This window comes from Myxocyprinus asiaticus, chromosome 6 (assembly GCF_019703515.2).
Source record: "Myxocyprinus asiaticus isolate MX2 ecotype Aquarium Trade chromosome 6, UBuf_Myxa_2, whole genome shotgun sequence".
Taxonomy (NCBI): domain Eukaryota; kingdom Metazoa; phylum Chordata; class Actinopteri; order Cypriniformes; family Catostomidae; genus Myxocyprinus; species Myxocyprinus asiaticus.
In genome coordinates, this window is record NC_059349.1 from 38,105,084 (window position 1) to 38,123,719 (window position 18,636).

An 18,636-nucleotide genomic window follows, 5' to 3' on the forward strand; every position below is an offset into this window, starting at 1 on the left:
AGTTTCGTTGCCATGACGATGTAGTCAACAAATCATAAAACAACAGTAAAAATGACTCTTAAAACAACTTTACAGCTTAAATAATACACAAGTTTTAACAGAAGAATTAATGTTAATGCTTCTTTTTTGTTGTTGTTGTTGTTGTTTTAATGATTTACTTCACATTTCTGCCTTTAAACCTTCCAAAAATGTGGCCCCATTCACTTCCATTGTAAGTGCCTAACTTCAGATTCTGGGCTCATCTGCTTGCCTGTATATAGAATACATAATCAATAAGGTGCATACTCAGTTTGGTCTTCAAATATCACTGTTTTAGTACATTAAGCCACGTTAAGCGTTTTTCACGTTAAGTGTTTTAGAATGTCCCCCTCACTGTAACCTCGATTTTTGCTTTTTTTTTTTAAGAAAAGGAGGGACGAGTCGAAATAATTTTTGTGGTAATCAACAATACGCCACAAGTGCTGTCGATTGAGCTTAACTTGTATTGAACCAGGAATATTCCTTTAATATTAAGGTGGCACTAATACTCAAAATTAATTATTTGATAAATATATTAACAAAAATGAAAAAATAAAATAAAATAAAAAATCAAAATTTTAATATTTTGTAGCTTCCTTTTGCAGACATGATATCAGTGTTGTACTATGTTCAAGTGTGATTTTGACCCATTCTTCATGATAGATTTACTTCATGGTAGATAACCTGTTGTGTACCCTTTCACTGATCATGGATAAGCTTTAGCTGTGGCTAACAAGGCAGATACAAGAGTGGTATTCCAAGTCACAATGTCTGAATCATTTTGTCATGTCATAGTGGGTAATGATGCAGAGTTCCTGTGTCAACTCTGGTTTCTTAGTCTGGCTGGTGAATCTCTCCTCATCTACCTTCAGCTGTTGTCTTAGGATGGTTGTTCCTTGAAAATTTCCTGCTAGAAACAAACTCAGACTGCGTTCCAACAGGATAAATCTTCCTCCGAATGGCACTTTGAAAGGATGTCATGCTATAAGATCGCTTCAAACTGAATTTCCGATAAAAATGACTTAAAAGTGAGTTCTGATTCAGAACTCACTTTTAAAGTCATTTTTATCGGAAATTCAGTTTGAGATTCAGAATTCAGAATGTCTGAATGACCCTTATTTTTTAGCTTTTAGCCTTTCAAAGCTCTCACAGTGGATGGTAAAGTCTTCGAAGGGAAAATGGCATAGGGATCATCCCTTCTTGTCACGTATTCCCTGTTTTTTGTGCTTAGACTTTTATTTTGAAATTCTTGTTTTGTTCCCCGTTCCTGTTTCCTGTTAGTTTTGTAGACCTTTGTAGTTTTCTTTCATGATTGGCTTTCCCCTGATTGTTTACCCCAGGTGTTCCTCGTTCCGTTGTTTTCCCTTGTGTATTTAAGCCCTTGTTTCCCCTGGGTTCATGTCAGTCTTCACATGTGTTGTCATGTTCTGTACCTGGTTCCCTGTGTTTTGGTTTTCATTTTATTCTGAGTTACCTTGTTCATCTTTTGTTTACATTAAAAGCTGCATTTATATCCTCCATCCTCGCCTGCCTTGTTACACTTCTGAATGGAATGCACCCTCATTCAAAACAACAGCTTCATTCATAGTGACTTTAACACGAATAACGTTACTAGCGTTAACACAATTGTAAAATGTCATTATTAAAATTTGGACCATGTTATTCGGTGTCTGGATGCTCCCTGGATGCCTGGAACTAATGGAAATTAAAGCGTTTAGTTCTCCAAAAAAATAAAGACAAACGGACGCATAAACCGCTTCAGTGAAGCAACACGGCTGGATGGATACGTGCAGTACTAACAACTGTAGCACACATTTTGTAGGTGAACAAAATTTATGCCAACTAAGGGTACGTTTACACGACAACGATGTACTAAAAACGGAAACGTTTTTCCTTTGCGTTTTTGAAAAATTTCGCATACAGACGACAATGTTGTCAAAACGATCCCCGTTCACACGGATCTGTGAAAACGACTAAAAACACTGTATTACGCATGCCAGGCCAGTAGTTGGCAATGTCACTTTGTAAAGAAACATGACACGCCTGCGCACATAAGCATTCTTCCACAGAGAGGTGAATACAAACAATGAAGATGGCGAAAGCATCGAACAATTTTGTCTGGACAGACGATGATGTTGCTTTATTACTACAAGTCTTGAGCAGCACAAACACAGTCCTGTAGTCCGCCATTGTAGTTTTGAATGTCTCGCGTGTTGTTTTGAAGTACACACACGCATGCCTATAGACTGAACACGTAATACTCGTGTGCATGACATCATCGTTTTAACAAATTAGCGTTTTTGTATGTTTACACGGAGACGATAACGGCATCGTTTTCAAAAACGTGCACTTTGAAACCAGTTTTCAAAAGTTTGCGTTTTCAGGCCCCAAAACTTTTTTATCATAAAAAAAGAAATCCTTAACTTGTTCGCAGGTCACGTAGACAGCTTTATTGAAGGGCTTCATTGATTCAATATTCTCAATCTACCCAATAATTGTGAGCACCTAAACTACAACAGCTTCATCGCCTCTCTCGCGTAGATGCTCAGTATCAACAACACCTCTGGATAAGTCACTTCAGGTAAACGTTTGAGGTTCTTTAAGAAATTTGTTGACTCTTATTTAAAGGGTCCGGTAATGACACCTCAGTTTTTATTTTCAGTTTTTGCAAATATCTCGTTTGTTCTGTTTTAGCAAGACTCTAAAAGGACATGCTAGTCATTTTATTTGACAGTTCTGGGTTGCCACTACCGGAAATGCTTCAGGGCCAGACGTGCGCAGTGGCATTCTAATTCCTTTTGTTGTTGTTTAAGTTCCTTGAAATGGTCTTAGGGTTTTCATCTCAATTTACAGATTTAAATCATTATAAAACATAAAACAATTAATGAAACAGAGAAACTGTCAAAGAAAAATGAAAAATTTCATGAAAAATGTCAAACCAGTGTTTGGGCCAAAAAAACTTTAAGGAATTGTATAAATGTATAACATTACTGTAAAACAAATGTGACAACTTGCCCCATCCTAAATTTAGTCATTTAGCAGACATCTATGAAAAATACTGTTGTCCTGAGAACACAGTTCAACCTTTCAGTCAAAATATGCTATGTGGGATTTTATTGTGCTCACTTGTTTACCCAACAGCTACAGCAAAAATATGATGATATTGTAATTTTAGTTTGAAGGAGAGAATTCACAAATCTTTTTATAACATATAAAACCACTGCAAGAGGGGGCCTGGGTAGCTCAGCAAGTAAAAAAAAAAAAAAGACGCTGACTACCACACCTGCGTTCGCAAGTTTGTATCCAGGGTGTGCTGAGTGACTCCAGTCAGGCTTCCTAAGCAACCAATTGGCCCAGTTGCTAGGGTTGGTAGAGTCACGTTGGGTTAACCTCCTCGTGGTCGCCATAATGTGGTTCTTGCTCTCGGTGCGGCATGTGGTGGGCTCGTCGGCGTGAAGTCTCCACACACGCTAGGTCGCCACGGTAACCTGCTCAACAAGCCACGTGATAAAATGTGCAGATTGACGGTCTCAGACATGGAGGCAACTGAGATTCGTCCTCCGCCACCCAGATTGAGGCGAGTCACTACGCCACCACAAGGACTTAGAGTGCATTGGGAACTGGGTATTCCAAATTGGGGAGAAAAAAAAAAAAAACACTGCAAGAGAAAACATTTGTGTTGTTGACTTTCAAAATGTAATAGTGTGTAATAACTTGCCCCGGTCCCCCCAATACCTACAGTAAAGTCTGGATATAAGTCAAGTGCTAAAACAAGTGCTTAGATGAGGCAAGCATGAAGTCTGTTGTATAGATTTTGATTTGGAGTTCATTAGACCTGGACTGGCAGGCTCTTTTTATGCAGTAGACAACCAAATATAAGCACAATAGTCATGCTGGGGTGTATAGTTTGATAATAGCTTACAGGAAGCAGGAGGTCAGGCCTGTTGGCTGTACAGTGAGACCCAAACAGTGGCTGGATATTAGTCACCTCACAATAACCCCCTATAGTTCCCAGCGGTGTAGCCAGAAACAAGGCTCTGGGTGTGTAAGAACTGAAGCACATTCATTTCTTTTTAGCCCTGTGTTACATTATAGTGACTTAACTAAACAAATGAATGAGACAGTAATGTATCCAAATATTAGGCTTAATATTCAGTCATAAAATGAAATTAAATTATTTCGGAATGGTTAAGAATTATGCATGTTTATACATTTCATTAATTTAAATTTTTATATTTTTATGTTTTGTATTCTTATATGCATGTTTTATTGTGTTTTTGATTTATTATTAATTGTATTTTGATGTGCATGTTTATAAATTTCATTAATCTTTATGTTTTGTATTCTTATATGTTTGTTTTTACTGTGTAAAATGCCTTGAGAAGTTACTTTTAAAGGTGCTATATAAGATAAAGTTTATTATTATTAATACATTTTCAAAATATGCTGAAGACACGTGTAAATGGAGGGACAATTTGCACTTTACAAAAACTGACAAAAATACACCGGGTTTTACATTCACTGACTCTAATTTTGGATTAGAAATAATAGTAGTTCTTTGCATTTAGGGAGCACAAGGAGGTTTGGTTTTGTGCAAATTAAAAAAGAATACATTTTGTGAATGCATGTAACCCATGAGTTGCACCTGTGTCAACAAAGAGAATTATATTTGATTTTAGAGTGGATAATAATTTTGCAGGTAATAAAAGGAAACTCATTTTTGTTTTATTATTTTATTCGATATTCAGATATACATACAGATGCAGGAAACATTATGTGACAGCTTGCTTCACATTGGCTACTTTTTCCACCCTGCACTGTGAATATTTGCACTGTTTTCAATTTGTGTGTTAAGCAGACTGTGTTTATCTATTGTTGTGGCTGAAGATCAGATCAAATTTTAGGACAACTTTAAGCAGAAAATCCGGTAAACATTCAGGTTCGCATTCTTCTTATTGCATCTGTATTACTCAACAAATACAGTATAATGTGATTAAACAACTAAAGATCCAGATTAATTGCTGGTATGTCTTGACAGTTCACCATAGTAAATAAGTTCTGTTTGTCTCCCTCTGCCGGTAGAACTCAGTAATACAAGAACTGAAACAGAGCAGACAACAAGAGGTGACCATTATCCTTCATAAAAATTAATAGTTTCATTTGTATTTTTATGTAACACCACAAGTGTACAGAGTTGGAAGAAAGTGTGTTGTAATATTAACCATCCACACACTGCAAGCAGTAGAGTGCACTTATGCAAGGCTTCAGGGCATGCCATAAGAATATATGCATTGTCCCAGAACTTGATGATGTCCCAAGTATGTGCCACAGATCTAGTCAATGTCCTCTTTTAGCTTATTCCTTTCCTGGGCAAGTGTCCCCACCTGTTTAATGAGATGTGGTTCCACATGTGAGCCATGATCATTCTCTCAAAGCACCTAATAATGACTAGATTGAGAGTGATTCTGGCCTGTATTCTTTTAAAAGGGATACTTCCCCCAGAAATAAAAAATTTTGAAAAATAATTTACTCCTAGATGTGTATGACTTTCTTTCTTCAGCAGAACACAAAGATTTTTGAAAATTTCAGCTCTGTAGGTCCTCACAATGCATGTGAATGGTGACCAGACCTTTGTAGCTCCAAAAATCAGATAAAGGAAATATAAAAGTAATCCATATGACGTCAGTGAATACATCTATATCTTCAAAGGTATGTGATAGGTCTGGGTGAGAAACAGATCAAAATTTAAATCCTTTACTCTAAATCTCTACTTTCACTCACCCTTTTGCATCTGAAAGTCACATGTGGCACCTGTTTAATTTCACTTTCACATCTGAAAGTGAAAGTGGATATTTACAGTAAAAAAGGACTTCAATATTGATCTGTTTCTCTCCCACACCTATCATATCGCTTCTTAAGATATGGATTTAACCACTGGAGTCGTATGGAGTACTACAGGTGCATCTCAATAAATTAGAATGTCGTGGAAAAGTTCATTTATTTCAGTAATTCAACTCAAACTGTGAAACCCGTGTATTAAATAAATTCAGTGCACACAGACTGAAGTAGTTTAAGTCTTTGGTTCTTTTAATTGTGATGATTTTGGCTCACATTTAACAAAAACCCACCAATTCACTATCTCAAAAAATTAGAATACATCATAAGACCAATAAAAAAAAACATTTTTAGTGAATTGTTGGCCTTCTGGAAAGTATGTTCATTTACTGTATATGTACTCAATACTTGGTAGGGGCTCCTTTTGCTTTAATTACTGCCTCAATTCGGCGTGGCATGGAGGTGATCAGTTTGTGGCACTGCTGAGGTGGTATGGAAGCCCAGGTTTCTTTGACAGTGGCCTTCAGCTCATCTGCATTTTTTGGTCTCTTGTTTCTCATTTTCCTCTTGACAATACGGTTCAGGAAATTGAAATTGGTTCAGGTCTGGTGAGTTTGCTGGCCAGTCAATCACACCAATACCATGGTCATTTAACCAACTTTTGGTGCTTTTGGCAGTGTGGGCAGGTGCCAAATCCTGCTGGAAAATGAAATCAGCATCTTTAAAAAGCTGGTCAGCAGAAGGAAGCATGAAGTGCTCCAAAAGTTCTTGGTAAACGGGTGCAGTGACTTTGGTTTTCAAAAAACACAATGGACCAACACCAGCAGATGACATTGCACCCCAAATCATGGACTTCAAGCAACTTGGGCTATGAGCTTCTCCACCCTTCCTCCAGACTCTAGGACCTTGGTTTCCAAATGAAATACAAAACTTGCTCTCATCTGAAAAGAGGACTTTGGAACACTGGGCAACAGTCCAGTTCTTCTTCTCCTTAGCCCAGGTAAGACACCTCTGACGTTGTCTGTGGTTCAGGAGTGGCTTAACAAGAGGAATACGACAACTGTAGCCAAATTCCTTGACATGTCTGTGTGTGGTGGCTCTTGATGCCTTGACCCCAGCCTCAGTCCATTCCTTGTGAAGTTCACCCAAATTCTTGAATCGATTTTGCTTGACAATCCTCATAAGGCTGCGGTTCTCTCGGTTGGTTGTGCATCTTTTTCTTCCACACTTTTTCCTTCCACTCAACTTTCTGTTAACATGCTTGGATACAGCACTCTGTGAACAGCCAGCTTCTTTGGCAATGAATGTTTGTGGCTTACCCTCCTTGTGAAGGGTGTCAATGATTGTCTTCTGGACAACTGTCAGATCAGCAGTCTTCCCCATGATTGTGTAGCCTAGTAAACCAAACTGAGAGACCATTTTGAAGGCTCAGGAAACCTTTGCAGGTGTTTTGAGTTGATTAGCTGATTGGCATGTCACCATATTCTAATTTTTTGAGATAGTGAATTGGTGGGTTTTTGTTAAATGTGAGCCAAAATCATCACAATTAAAAGAACCAAAGACTTAAACTACTTCAGTCTGTGTGCATTGAATTTATTTAATACACGAGTTTCACAATTTGAGTTGAATTACTGAAATAAATGAACTTTTCCACGACATTCTAATTTATTGAGATGCACCTGTATGTTTCCTTTATGTGATTTTTGGAGCTACAAATGTCTGGTCACCATTCACTTGCACTGTAAGGACCTACAGAGCTGAGATCTTAAAATATTTGTTTTTGTTCAGCAGAAGAAAGACATACACATCTGGGATGGCATGAGAGTGAGTGAATGATGAGAGAATTTTCATTTTTGCATGAACTATCCCTTTAAACAGTGCTTAAACATTAGTCCCCTTACAGCTTGCTACTGCCCCAACAGGTTGACTAGGACACCTTCTGCACCACCATTCACATAGTCCTCTTCCAGTTAAACTGTAATATGAGAATGTTGTCATTGTCTAAAGCTCAGCATTTAATTATCTCCAGCAAACTATCACACAAGGCTTCACACCCTTGTTTACTCCCTCCCAGGAACCCCCCTGGAATACTTGAATTCCCACATGCACTACAATTATTGCCTTTCTTGAATAAATATTGCGCAATTACACGATGCATATACTCTTTATTATTACTGTATTTGCACACAACATCTTGTTGAATATTTGACTTATAAATGTAGTTTATTTTAGTTTCATTTAATCAGATTCTACGTGTATGACTCGATTTCAGAATTATACAAACAATTAAGGGTTCACAACCTTCACACAGTAACCTCTTTTTGACATGAAGTATTGACAGTTTTTGACAATGCTTTTGTCAGGTGGAATAGGTGCACTTAAAAGAGATCAAAAGTACACAGCAATTATCTTTTTAAATATTGCCTCCAATATAAAGTATGACTACGCAATAGGCTGTTTTCTTTCACCGAAACTTCAGTGTAGCTTCAAATCGTATAATTAGTTCGCTCAAGTTCATCATACTAAAAGGGTGCTAAATGGCTTCATATTTCTCTGCCCACCTCTGGAAAAACTCTGATTAACATAGCAGCTCTGTTGCATAACACTTTATCAGCCAAAAGAAAATATTATACCTTTGCCTAATACCCTTGCAGTGCTTTTATACCCTAACTCTGTTTAATATGATTCCATTAATGTAAAGTTATTGATAGCAAGGCTACAACTACTGATATAAAAACTTTATGCAAAACCAAGTACCATGTTAAGATAAACTGTAGCTCTGCATGACAAGAGAACTCTGCATGAAGTGTGTAGTCAAAAAGTAAAAGTTCAAACTCTACAGGCAAGCACATTTTCTAGATGCCATTTTAGTCAATTTCTTACCGTAACTCTCCATGAATAGAATAGAAGTTTTATAGTTGTATACAGCAGGTATCATACATTTCCATTATTTTCGGGTCTCATTTCAGACCCACAATCACACAAATAATATGAATGACTCAAGCAGCAATCCACAAGGTCAACCACTGCTTTTCCCACTCTTAATCTTTCATATAATTTACTTGCAGTGATCACCCTCATTCTCTATGGGTGCATGAAGGAACCCAATGAGCCCTCACACCCAGTTGGTTTAGCAGGTGGAGGACAACCCATGGCAGATAAGGTCCTTTGATCATTGGAGGCACCAAGTCACTCAGATTCTTACACAGAACAGACCCTATAAGGCCACAATTTAAAATACTTATTTACCCATATAATCAATGATCTGTTCAACAGGATGTACGGTTAAGTCCTAGAAACACATAAATACAATGACTTGATTTGATTTGAATGATTTGCTTGCTACATCTTAACTAAAGTGAGTTGAATAAACGCATGAACACATTTACTTCTAATCCAGACCTCCACAGTGAAATCACGGAGTAATAGCAAATTCACTCATTATGACCAAAAGTATGGGGATACCTACTTCTAACTAGGTTTGGATATACCAGTAATTCCAGTGTTACACATAATACAGTGAGATTCTAGAAAGTTCAGTTAAAAGCACAGTTGAAAGCACAATTCTATATAATGTCTTTGTATTGTGAAACAAAGATATGTCCTCACAGGAATTACTAAATCTGTTATTTAGAAGAAGGGGTCCGCATGCTTTTACCATGTACTTTTACCATGTCCATAACCCATTATGTATATTGGATTGACATTGGTCATGCTAGAAACTAATATACAAATAACAAATCTGACAATTTCCAGTTGTCATTCCTGAGACACAACAGACAAAAACATACAATGTTTGAAATAATATTTGGCCATGCAGAATAAGTTATTAAAAGTTAATATTAACTTTAATAAAATTTGAGAAACATCTTTATATTTAGGTATAATTATTTCCAGTTCTTTATTATTAAAATACAGTGAATTGGTCAAAGTGATAAAATAATTTATTGTCTGAACACAAAACATGTGAAAGTAAATTATATAGCAATTCAAGAACATTTGAGGACCATTGAGAAATTCAAAAACTGGCTCAGATGCAGTAAAGATTCATAATTTCAGTGGGTTTAGTGCTAGGCAAAAGAAAAAAAAAATACAGTGTAAACAGAGGGCTCCTGGTAAAATGATTCTTCCCCTTCGTCAATTTATTTATCCTTCTCACTGTTCAGCAATGTAAGGCCTGTTGAGAAAAATTTGCCAAAGCAAAACACAGGAAGCGTTTGACTGTAAATCGCTAACAATGCCCAAATATTGATTAGCTTTCATAAATGCAAAATGGAATGAAAAATTTAAAAAATGAAGGTAAACTGATGAAGATACATAGAATTGTTAGTTGTCACAAGAAAGGGCATGGTTTACCTTCCTTTGCCACAGATTCTGCTGCACTTTTGGCCTTGCCACTCAAGTCACTGACAACATTGTCGAACACTGCTTCATGTTTGAGGAAGAAAGGTCGCACCAGACGCCTGTATATGATCTGAGAGCCATTCCATGAGAATGGGGCCATGCACCACAGAAGGAACAAACACTGGAATGAAGAGAAATAAAAACATGTAGGACATATTAGATTGCAACTTATGATTAGCAAGTCCATACAGAACGAAAGATTTCCACAGATGTGGGATACCCATCATTCACATATTTCCACACATTTCAGTTTAAAAATTGGGTTAAAAGTGTGTAATTTCTGTGCCACCAAATGGAATTGCGAAAATAAATATTGTTTTTAAACAGCTTTCCGAAAACTCCCCTCGCTTGCTGTTGATCGAACAAACAGACAATCCCGCACCAAACTCACACCATTGGTTAAGGCAATGTAGTTGTGTTGGGCTTGATGGGCCACTCAAACAGAGGAATTTCAATAGTGCCACAGACACACAGTGTTTAAATTTTTCAAGAAAATAACCTACGAATGGCTTACTTTTAGCTGGGATCGGAGAAGTATTATAACACCAAACAAGTTATACACTTCAGATTTAAATTTGAAATGTAAATCCATTCAGCAGATTTATGCAGATTTTCCAACAAAATCATTACAGGAAATGGCAAAAAGAAAAAAAAATTCTCAAAATTCAACCTTGGCCTGCTGATTAGCTGCTATTCCAATCAAAAACATTTCTGTTTGTGGCAGTTACAGTTAGCACAAAAGGAAGAATCTGCATGGAAGCTTCATAGATCCAAACTAAACAGAAGTCCACTGCACTCCCAACTTATTAGAACATGGTATTCAAATTAAGTTTTTAAATGGTACCTTGAACATTCCAGGTGGCCTACCTTAACATAGTCTGTTATTGACAGTTTAGTGTTCAAACACTCCCTTGGCCTTGACACAAACTCACTTACCTCTTGACAAACTAATCAAAACATGCCTTTAGAAAAGATCCAACCCACTCTGTATTCAATTTTACCCACTCAATCTCTAAAATTCTCTCACACTAAAATTCATGGAACTGTCATGCCATGGTGAACGATCTCATTAAAATTATTTAATTAAAAGGGGAAGTGTAATATTTTTTCCTATCTGAACCTGAAATGCAAGGACAACTATAAGATGTTGATTCCCCCGAAAAGTGTACACAATGTAGCTCTGCAGTGCCATCAAAACGTTGCTCTGTTTGTTTGAGCATCCCAACCACTCTGATATAGCAACACTGGCCCAACCAATAGAGTGAGTTTTGGGCGGGACTACCGGTTTGAACATCCAATTAAAGACAGGGGGAGTGTTCCGGAAACATGATTAAAAAAATATTGCCAACCTGGTGTCACAGAATCACATTACTATACCTACATTTTTGCAAAAGGATTTTAATGTGACTCGCTGTATGTGTCGCGAATAAACATTTGAGCCGCTACAGCATTCACACAAATCATGACTAAAACGACAGATAATAAATCCATAAACACTTACTTTTCACCCTGTTCCTCACACAATGCAACCTTATGACATCTAAACTAGGGATGTCCCAATACCGATAATGGTATCGGAATCGGGTCCAATACCGCGCTCATGTACTGGCACGCTTACTCATAATAATGTATCGGTATGCAAAACCGATACAATCTGACGTACAAATGTCATTACATAAAAACTCAGTGCACAAATTAAAATCACATCATGTCCTAGTGAGAAAATTAACAGCAAAAGCAGCGAATTGATTCGAAAAATGGATAGTTTGCACATGCAGTGTTTTAAATGTGAGTGCTTGTGAATGTGTGGAGCCAGTGTTGTGCAGGCATTATGCTGCGTTCCATTCAAATTGGATGTGGGATCTTCCTACTTGATATCTCCGATCTCCAACCATAAATGCATTCCATTGCCAGATGCTCAGAAGATGACATTTAAGGAAACAAAACTGCAACGCTCCCGGTAGCTTAGCAGGTGTTTGTTTGTCACCAGAGATGTCTCCTAGCAACCCAAGTCAAAAACAATCTGCAACGCTAGCATATGTGCTACAGGTGTGCGATTATCAAAAGAGAGTATAATTTACCATGGTTTGAACACCTGCTACTCTGCTAATGTTTGTTAAACACGCTTTAATATCATGTAATGTAGGAATTTTGACTCATTTATCGATATTATTTAATACAATTGAATGTATCTTCCTAGGTGCCAACATGATTGTGTGATGTCACACACCTGCATCTCTGCGAAATCTGAGTTTAAAATTTCCGCACGACTTTCCAGGTTGGAATTACGACTTCAAGTGGCGTTCCATTGCACTTTTCCCAGTAAGAAGTTGGAAAACCCAACTTTCTGAGTTGAATGGAATGCAGCATTACTGCTTATACCTTTAAGAGATCCTTGACTCATACACGGAAAACACTAATGAGCATCGCACGCTCTATTTGTAGCAAATAAAGCAGGCAGAGCACTAATTCACTTTTTAGCACGAGTCATATACAGACTACATATTTATTTAAATAGTAGCCTTTTGCGGTTTAATAATCACTGCGATTCACGTAGCGACTGGCTTTTCCGGATTTGGAATCTGCCGTCATTATGAATGAATAAATTAATTTTGCATTTATATAGCGCTTTTTCGGACACTGTACTCAAAGCGCTTCACACAGTGAACAGGGGACTCTCCTCAACCACCACCAGTGTGCAGCATCCACCTGGATGATGCGACGGCAGCCATAGTGCACCAGTACGTTCACCACACACCAGCTATTGGTGGAGAGGAGAGAGTGGAGTGATAGACCCAATTAATGGATGGGGATTATTAGGAGGCCATGATTGACAAGGGGGAATTTGGCCAGGACACCAGAGTTACACCCCTACTCTTTAGAGGATGTGCCCTGGGATTTTTTAATGACCACAGAGAGTCAGAACCTCGGTTTAACGACTCATCCGAAGGACTGTGCCTTTTTACAGTAAAGTGTCCCCGTCACTATACTATTATGTCAGAGCTCCATGGTCTAACAACACAGAAACACTTCAAAATAAAAGCTCGATTTAGATGAAAAAAGTATAACAGAAATAGATCACTACTGTATAGTTATGTAATATTCACTGTTATACTACTACTACTAATAATAATAATAATAATAATAATAGTAACAAAATAACAATATCATGTTGAAAATTAATTGTTAATTTATATACTATGAATTTATTTAAACAAAATAAACTGCTGATATGGATTTAAAAAAAACAAAAGTACTCGTTCTCAAAAAAAATGGTATCAAACACTTTTACTAAAGTGATGACTTGTAAATTAATACATTTCAGTGTTTGCATTTACATACCCAACTAAAGCTTGTTTGAGTGCATAGAAATTGCACGGTAGCTCAACTGATAGAGTGCTGCACTTGCGATGCAAAGGATCAGAGTACGAGTCCTGAAGAGAGTACGCAAGTCGACGCATAAGTCGAGAGCGTCATAGAAGCACCACAACAAATTACATGGTTGCTTTAGCAATTGTATGTTTCAGGTCACATTTGCTTTTTATGACACTATCGGTTAGGTTTAGGTAGGTTTTTGTTGATTTAAAACTTAGAGCATTAACCTTAAAAAAAGGTTAATGCTCTAAGGCCTACTGCCCCACTAAGGCCGCAATATGTGTAACAAACCATGTAATAACATTTTGCTAAAATGTTGCCACAGTCATGTAATTTTAATGAAATCTGGCTGGAAATTGCACGTTTTACATTTAATGAGTAAAACTGTAAAAAGGCATTAACAAATCTCATTTGCCAGACCTCAACTTACGTAACTTAGTCAACCACTTATGCGTTTATTTCAAATTGGCTGTAAAGACATTTACAACAAAAATAAATTTAGAACAAGGATTAAAATTGAAATGAGGCTGGTGAGGTTGCAGTTAGTCAGGCATTATAAATATACATACACTATGCAAAACCACTCTGTAATGACCTACATACCAATACATACAATCTTCATACAGCAAGCCAATATATACACACACACACAACAAAGTGGAAAAGTTTCTGAAACAGATGGTTGACAAATGCTAGATGTTTAGCACATAAATGAAAAAATGAGGAACAACTTACCTTCCCTGCATAGTAAAAAGGAAACCAAAAGAGGAAGATATCAGAGAAAAATTCAGCCACACTGAATAGTCCATAAACCACCCAGTAGGTTAGCCATTTGGTGTCATCTTCTTTACTGTAACTCTCTATGGCTTTGATGCTGCATCAGGAAGAAAATGGCATGTGACAAACAAGCCAGAAGTCAATAATCTGTAGAGAAAGTGCTGTTTCTCTTTTCTTTTTTTTTTTTTTGTGCTTCCAGCATGCTTTGCAAAATATATAAATGTGGGAATCTCCTGGGTCATGTTTGCCAATATGCATACTAGACACTTTTGAAAACTGACATTTCATGCACTTACGAGGCGTATGCTGGGTATGCAAAACCAATCAGGTTGCAGAGGAGAGAGGCACCATATCCAAATATGAGATACAACGCAACCAAAGACACTGCACCTGCAGAACAAACAGTGACACGTGACCAATGAAAATATTCAAATGGAGAAGGGCATTTAGGAGCACTGATGGCATTGTGTACAGTACGATGTAATGTTGACACTAAACGGGATAGAAAAAAAAAAGCCTGTTCAAAACACAAGGAACATATCAAAATACTGTGAACAGTTAAGGTGTAATTTTAAGATGCTTATAGCTTCATAAAACATTTATAACATTTATAACCCAAAGATAAAACCTTTCCAAACCCAAAGAGAAGTTTATTAATTTTTTTTATAATATAAAACAATAAAATAAAAATAAATCAATTAACAGTGTCCCTGGTTTCGCCACGTCCACACTAATACGTTTTCATCTGAAAATGCATCCATTTTTTTTTTTTTACTATGTTTACACCTCTCACCCACACTAGAATGGCGTTTTCCTCCACTGAAATCTGAGACTTTTGAAAACACTTTTGAAACCGCATACTTTGAAAACGATGACGTTAGGAAACTGAAAAAAAAAAAAAAAAAGGTTTTAAATCTTAAACCTTGTCATATTTATTTGCAAATTTGAGTTAATTTCAAATAAGTAAATTTTACTTAACTTTTCAAAGCTGGTGTTTCCAGCATGCACCGGGCTTGAATAATTAATGAACTTCCACGGGGGCACTGTTTGCAAATTGATTTACACAGTTTTTATTGGCGATTTTTTCGCTACACTTCTTGTTTTGTGAAGTCTGAAGTTTATTTTCTACTCAAAATTATTTGTTCATGATCAGAAATTATCTGTCGATTGTTTCCGTCATCGTGTTTTGTGTTCAGGTCTGCGTGTGCCGTTCTGGATCTTTTTTCTATTCACATTAAAGCGAAGTAATGTTGTCTAATTGACTACATAGCATGCATTAAACTTTCCTGTTTAAAACACATTGTAATGCTAGTACACTTTTTAAAAAGCATGGCTTTATTCAGTGCTTCATTTCTTTAGTAAAATTTATAAAAGAGTGAGTAAAATGTACTTGAAACACAGTCAAGTAAACTTAACTTGAGAATTGTGTGTAGCTTTTACTTGAAAATATGGTCTGTTAAAATGTACTTGCAATATCTGAGTGGGAATTTTTTCCTTGGTTTTGAGTAAAATTCAGTCCTTATTAACCCAAAATATCAGCTGAGAAATTGTTCAAAAAAAAATCTTTGTTTGTATTCTGCAAAAGACAGAATGTCATACAAGTCTGAGATGGCATGAGGGTAAATGATGGGTGAAGAATTCCTGTAAGAAATCATCATAACACACAACAGATGTAAAAGTTTTCTTGAGTTTAACTGACAAATATGTTTAGTCTGTGCACTTCAGTTAAGTTTGGTATTGCCTAAAATGAAACCTTCACGACCTCCTTATGCTGAGGACAGGCTACACCTATAGACACAAGTCTTGGCAATGCAGTACCTCCACATGTGATATGTGAGAAACTGGCAACACCAAACCTTTTATTTTGACATTTGTGCAAACAAGATTTTTGAGAGCTGACTGAATCAAGCTACATAGACTAGCCACTGCAATTCTGCACAGACACTTGAGGACATACTATACGTTTAAATATAACCCTTGGGACCAGCTGTTGGTAGGAGAAATTAGACCCAGAGAGATCTTAAAATCTAGCCACATTACAGACATTTCAGGTAACAAGTCATGCAGCAGGGCAAGCACATGGACCATAAAATAGTGGCACTTGATGGCACACCCACAGATGTTAATACTACAAAAGAGCGAGGTTAAAGAGAGCCCTCAGGAAAAATGGCTTGAGCAGAATCTGTTCTTGTCACCCACACACAAAGCAGACACAGAAGTTAAAATGTTCATCTTATCAGTGGTTTGGAGAACCCTTTGCACTCATTTGCAACATTCACTAGCGCCTTTATAATACAGGTGAGTCACATTGACTTGTGACGGACGTGTTAAAGAATGAAGTCATTCTTTTCAGAAAGAAAATCAATATTCGACTATGGCTACAGTGTGGGGCAGTAGGCTGTCTGACAGCTGATATGGCACAACGCTTGAATTACATAATCGGCTGCTACTAAATAATAAAAGCTCATAGCCAAACATTACAACCAATGACGTACCTGTTGCAATATACTGTTTCTGAACTCCAGTTTTTTCCTCTAACACCTTTAGAAAATCCGTTACCACGTTCTTCTGCTTAAAAAACGCTTCATAACGTTCTGTAAGAGAATTTAACATTTTGTCCTTTCTCGTTTGTAATGCCGTAGACCAGAACGTACTTCTAAATAACCAAGAATTAGTTTCTGTAAACAGTTGTGTAAGCCTAGCAGAGTTAGGATCTACTTAGGAAAAGTTTAGTACCCCGCTCCGAGCTTTCTCCCCTGTCAGCAGCACATGACTGGCTCGTGCAGGCGGGGACTGAGCTGAGCAGACAATCTATGACGGCCAATAGAATCGAGTAAATAAGTGTATGGTTCCCTCCCTCGCAGGTGATTGTGATCCTGTTAACTGCAAGCCGTATCAGAATATTGAAGGAGGAGTTCGTGCGAAGAGCTTGTGTTTTTTGATTAGCCGTTCAGACCGAACGCGTACTTGGGCTATGGGCTATACATCTAGGCGCAGAGCAACGCATGTAACAGAACGCAGGTGTCTCGACAAGCGTTAAAAACAAACAAACGCGGTGTTCTTGCGCGAGACGCCGCAAAGGTCAAAGACGTCCGTCCAGCACGCTACATAGACAAAAATAGGAAAAGAGCGCAGATGGAAATAAAACGCATTAAAGTTGCATTTCTAAATGTAATTTTAAATGAAACAATCCTGAATAATATTGATTACAGAACATATATCTTTAGTCTTGGGGAAAAAAAAAATAAAAAAATACACATGGCCATCGATGTAACTGGTTTGGTTTGAATTCAAACACAACTGTGACTGTTTATTGTTAGCTGTTCATTTCAAACACACATTCACAAATATATTTTAGCTTATTTTTAAGATTCAATTCAATTAAGATTCAATTTCAATCAAATTATATTGTGTAATGTTTAATAAAATTCAATTAATAATAATTATATATATATATATATATATATATATATATATATATATATATATATATATATATATATATTAATTTCGAATTTCGTTATGCAACTGAAATGCATGAATCTTAAAATTATTTATTTATTTTGAGTGCATATGCCGTTTTTAAATGTGCCAGGGGATGGCACTGTCCTCTTTTATAGTTTCCTCTTGGTGTTCTTCCCATACATTCCAAGTAGGTATAGCTGCAGGCAGGAGACCTCCAAATGGGGGCGAAATCTCCAAAAGAGGGCGATGTTATTCAAAAATGGGGCGTGGTTATTTCAAAAGGGAGTCGAGCCGACTCAAAAAGAGGGCGTCACTTCCACTCACGGCTAAGGTAAGGGAAAGGGTTAGGTTAGGTATATCTTCATTAGTGATTTGGAGATCACGCCCCTTTTTGGAGTAATGCCTGCAGCTATACCCTTCTCATACATCCAAGCAGATTGCAGCAGCCCCGGGAACTCCAAAAGAGGGCGGCAAAACTCCAGAAAGGGCGGGTTTACTCCAAAAGGGGGCGGCACTTCCACCCACGAGACATTGGATTTGTTGTTTATTGATGAGGTCAAATAAAAGTAAAAAAAATAAAAAATAAAAAGTTAAAATGTTTAGTGTTGCATAACTGTTATGATTTCACTCCTAGTACACAATGTATATGTTACTTTGCTCTATTATACCTTTCATAAAAGAGGAAACACATTTGAAAGAATTTGTACTCAAAACATGGGGTTCTGAGATATCTCAGATTGGATTAGCATTCAGTTTACTACA

At 37.1% G+C, this 18,636-nt stretch overlaps 1 protein-coding gene across 1 annotated transcript; it reads right to left on the minus strand.

Annotated features, from left to right (window-relative positions):
- Positions 1–9,775: 9,775 nt before the first annotated feature.
- Positions 9,776–17,189, minus strand: LOC127442235 (receptor expression-enhancing protein 6-like). The gene is made up of 5 exons (XM_051700114.1): positions 16,905–17,189; positions 14,706–14,799; positions 14,368–14,506; positions 10,210–10,378; positions 9,776–10,030 (listed from the first exon to the last, which is right to left on the minus strand). The coding sequence occupies exons 1-5, from the start codon at positions 17,020–17,022 to the stop codon at positions 9,996–9,998; spliced, it is 555 nt and encodes a 184-aa protein (XP_051556074.1). The 5' UTR covers positions 17,023–17,189; the 3' UTR covers positions 9,776–9,995.
- Between the last annotated feature and the right edge of the window lie 1,447 nt (positions 17,190–18,636).

Bases quoted from the DNA above. Each gene is read 5' to 3' on its own strand.
- LOC127442235 (XM_051700114.1), bottom strand. From the start codon at position 17,022: ATGTTAAATTCTCTTACAGAACGTTATGAAGCGTTTTTTAAGCAGAAG. The intron at 14,507-14,705 runs GTAAGTGCATGA...TTCCTGATGCAG, and splicing joins GCATACCCAGCATACGCCTC to CATCAAAGCCATAGAGAGTT. The intron at 10,031-10,209 runs GTAAACCATGCC...TTTTCTCAACAG, and splicing joins AGAATCTGTGGCAAAGGAAG to GCCTTACATTGCTGAACAGT.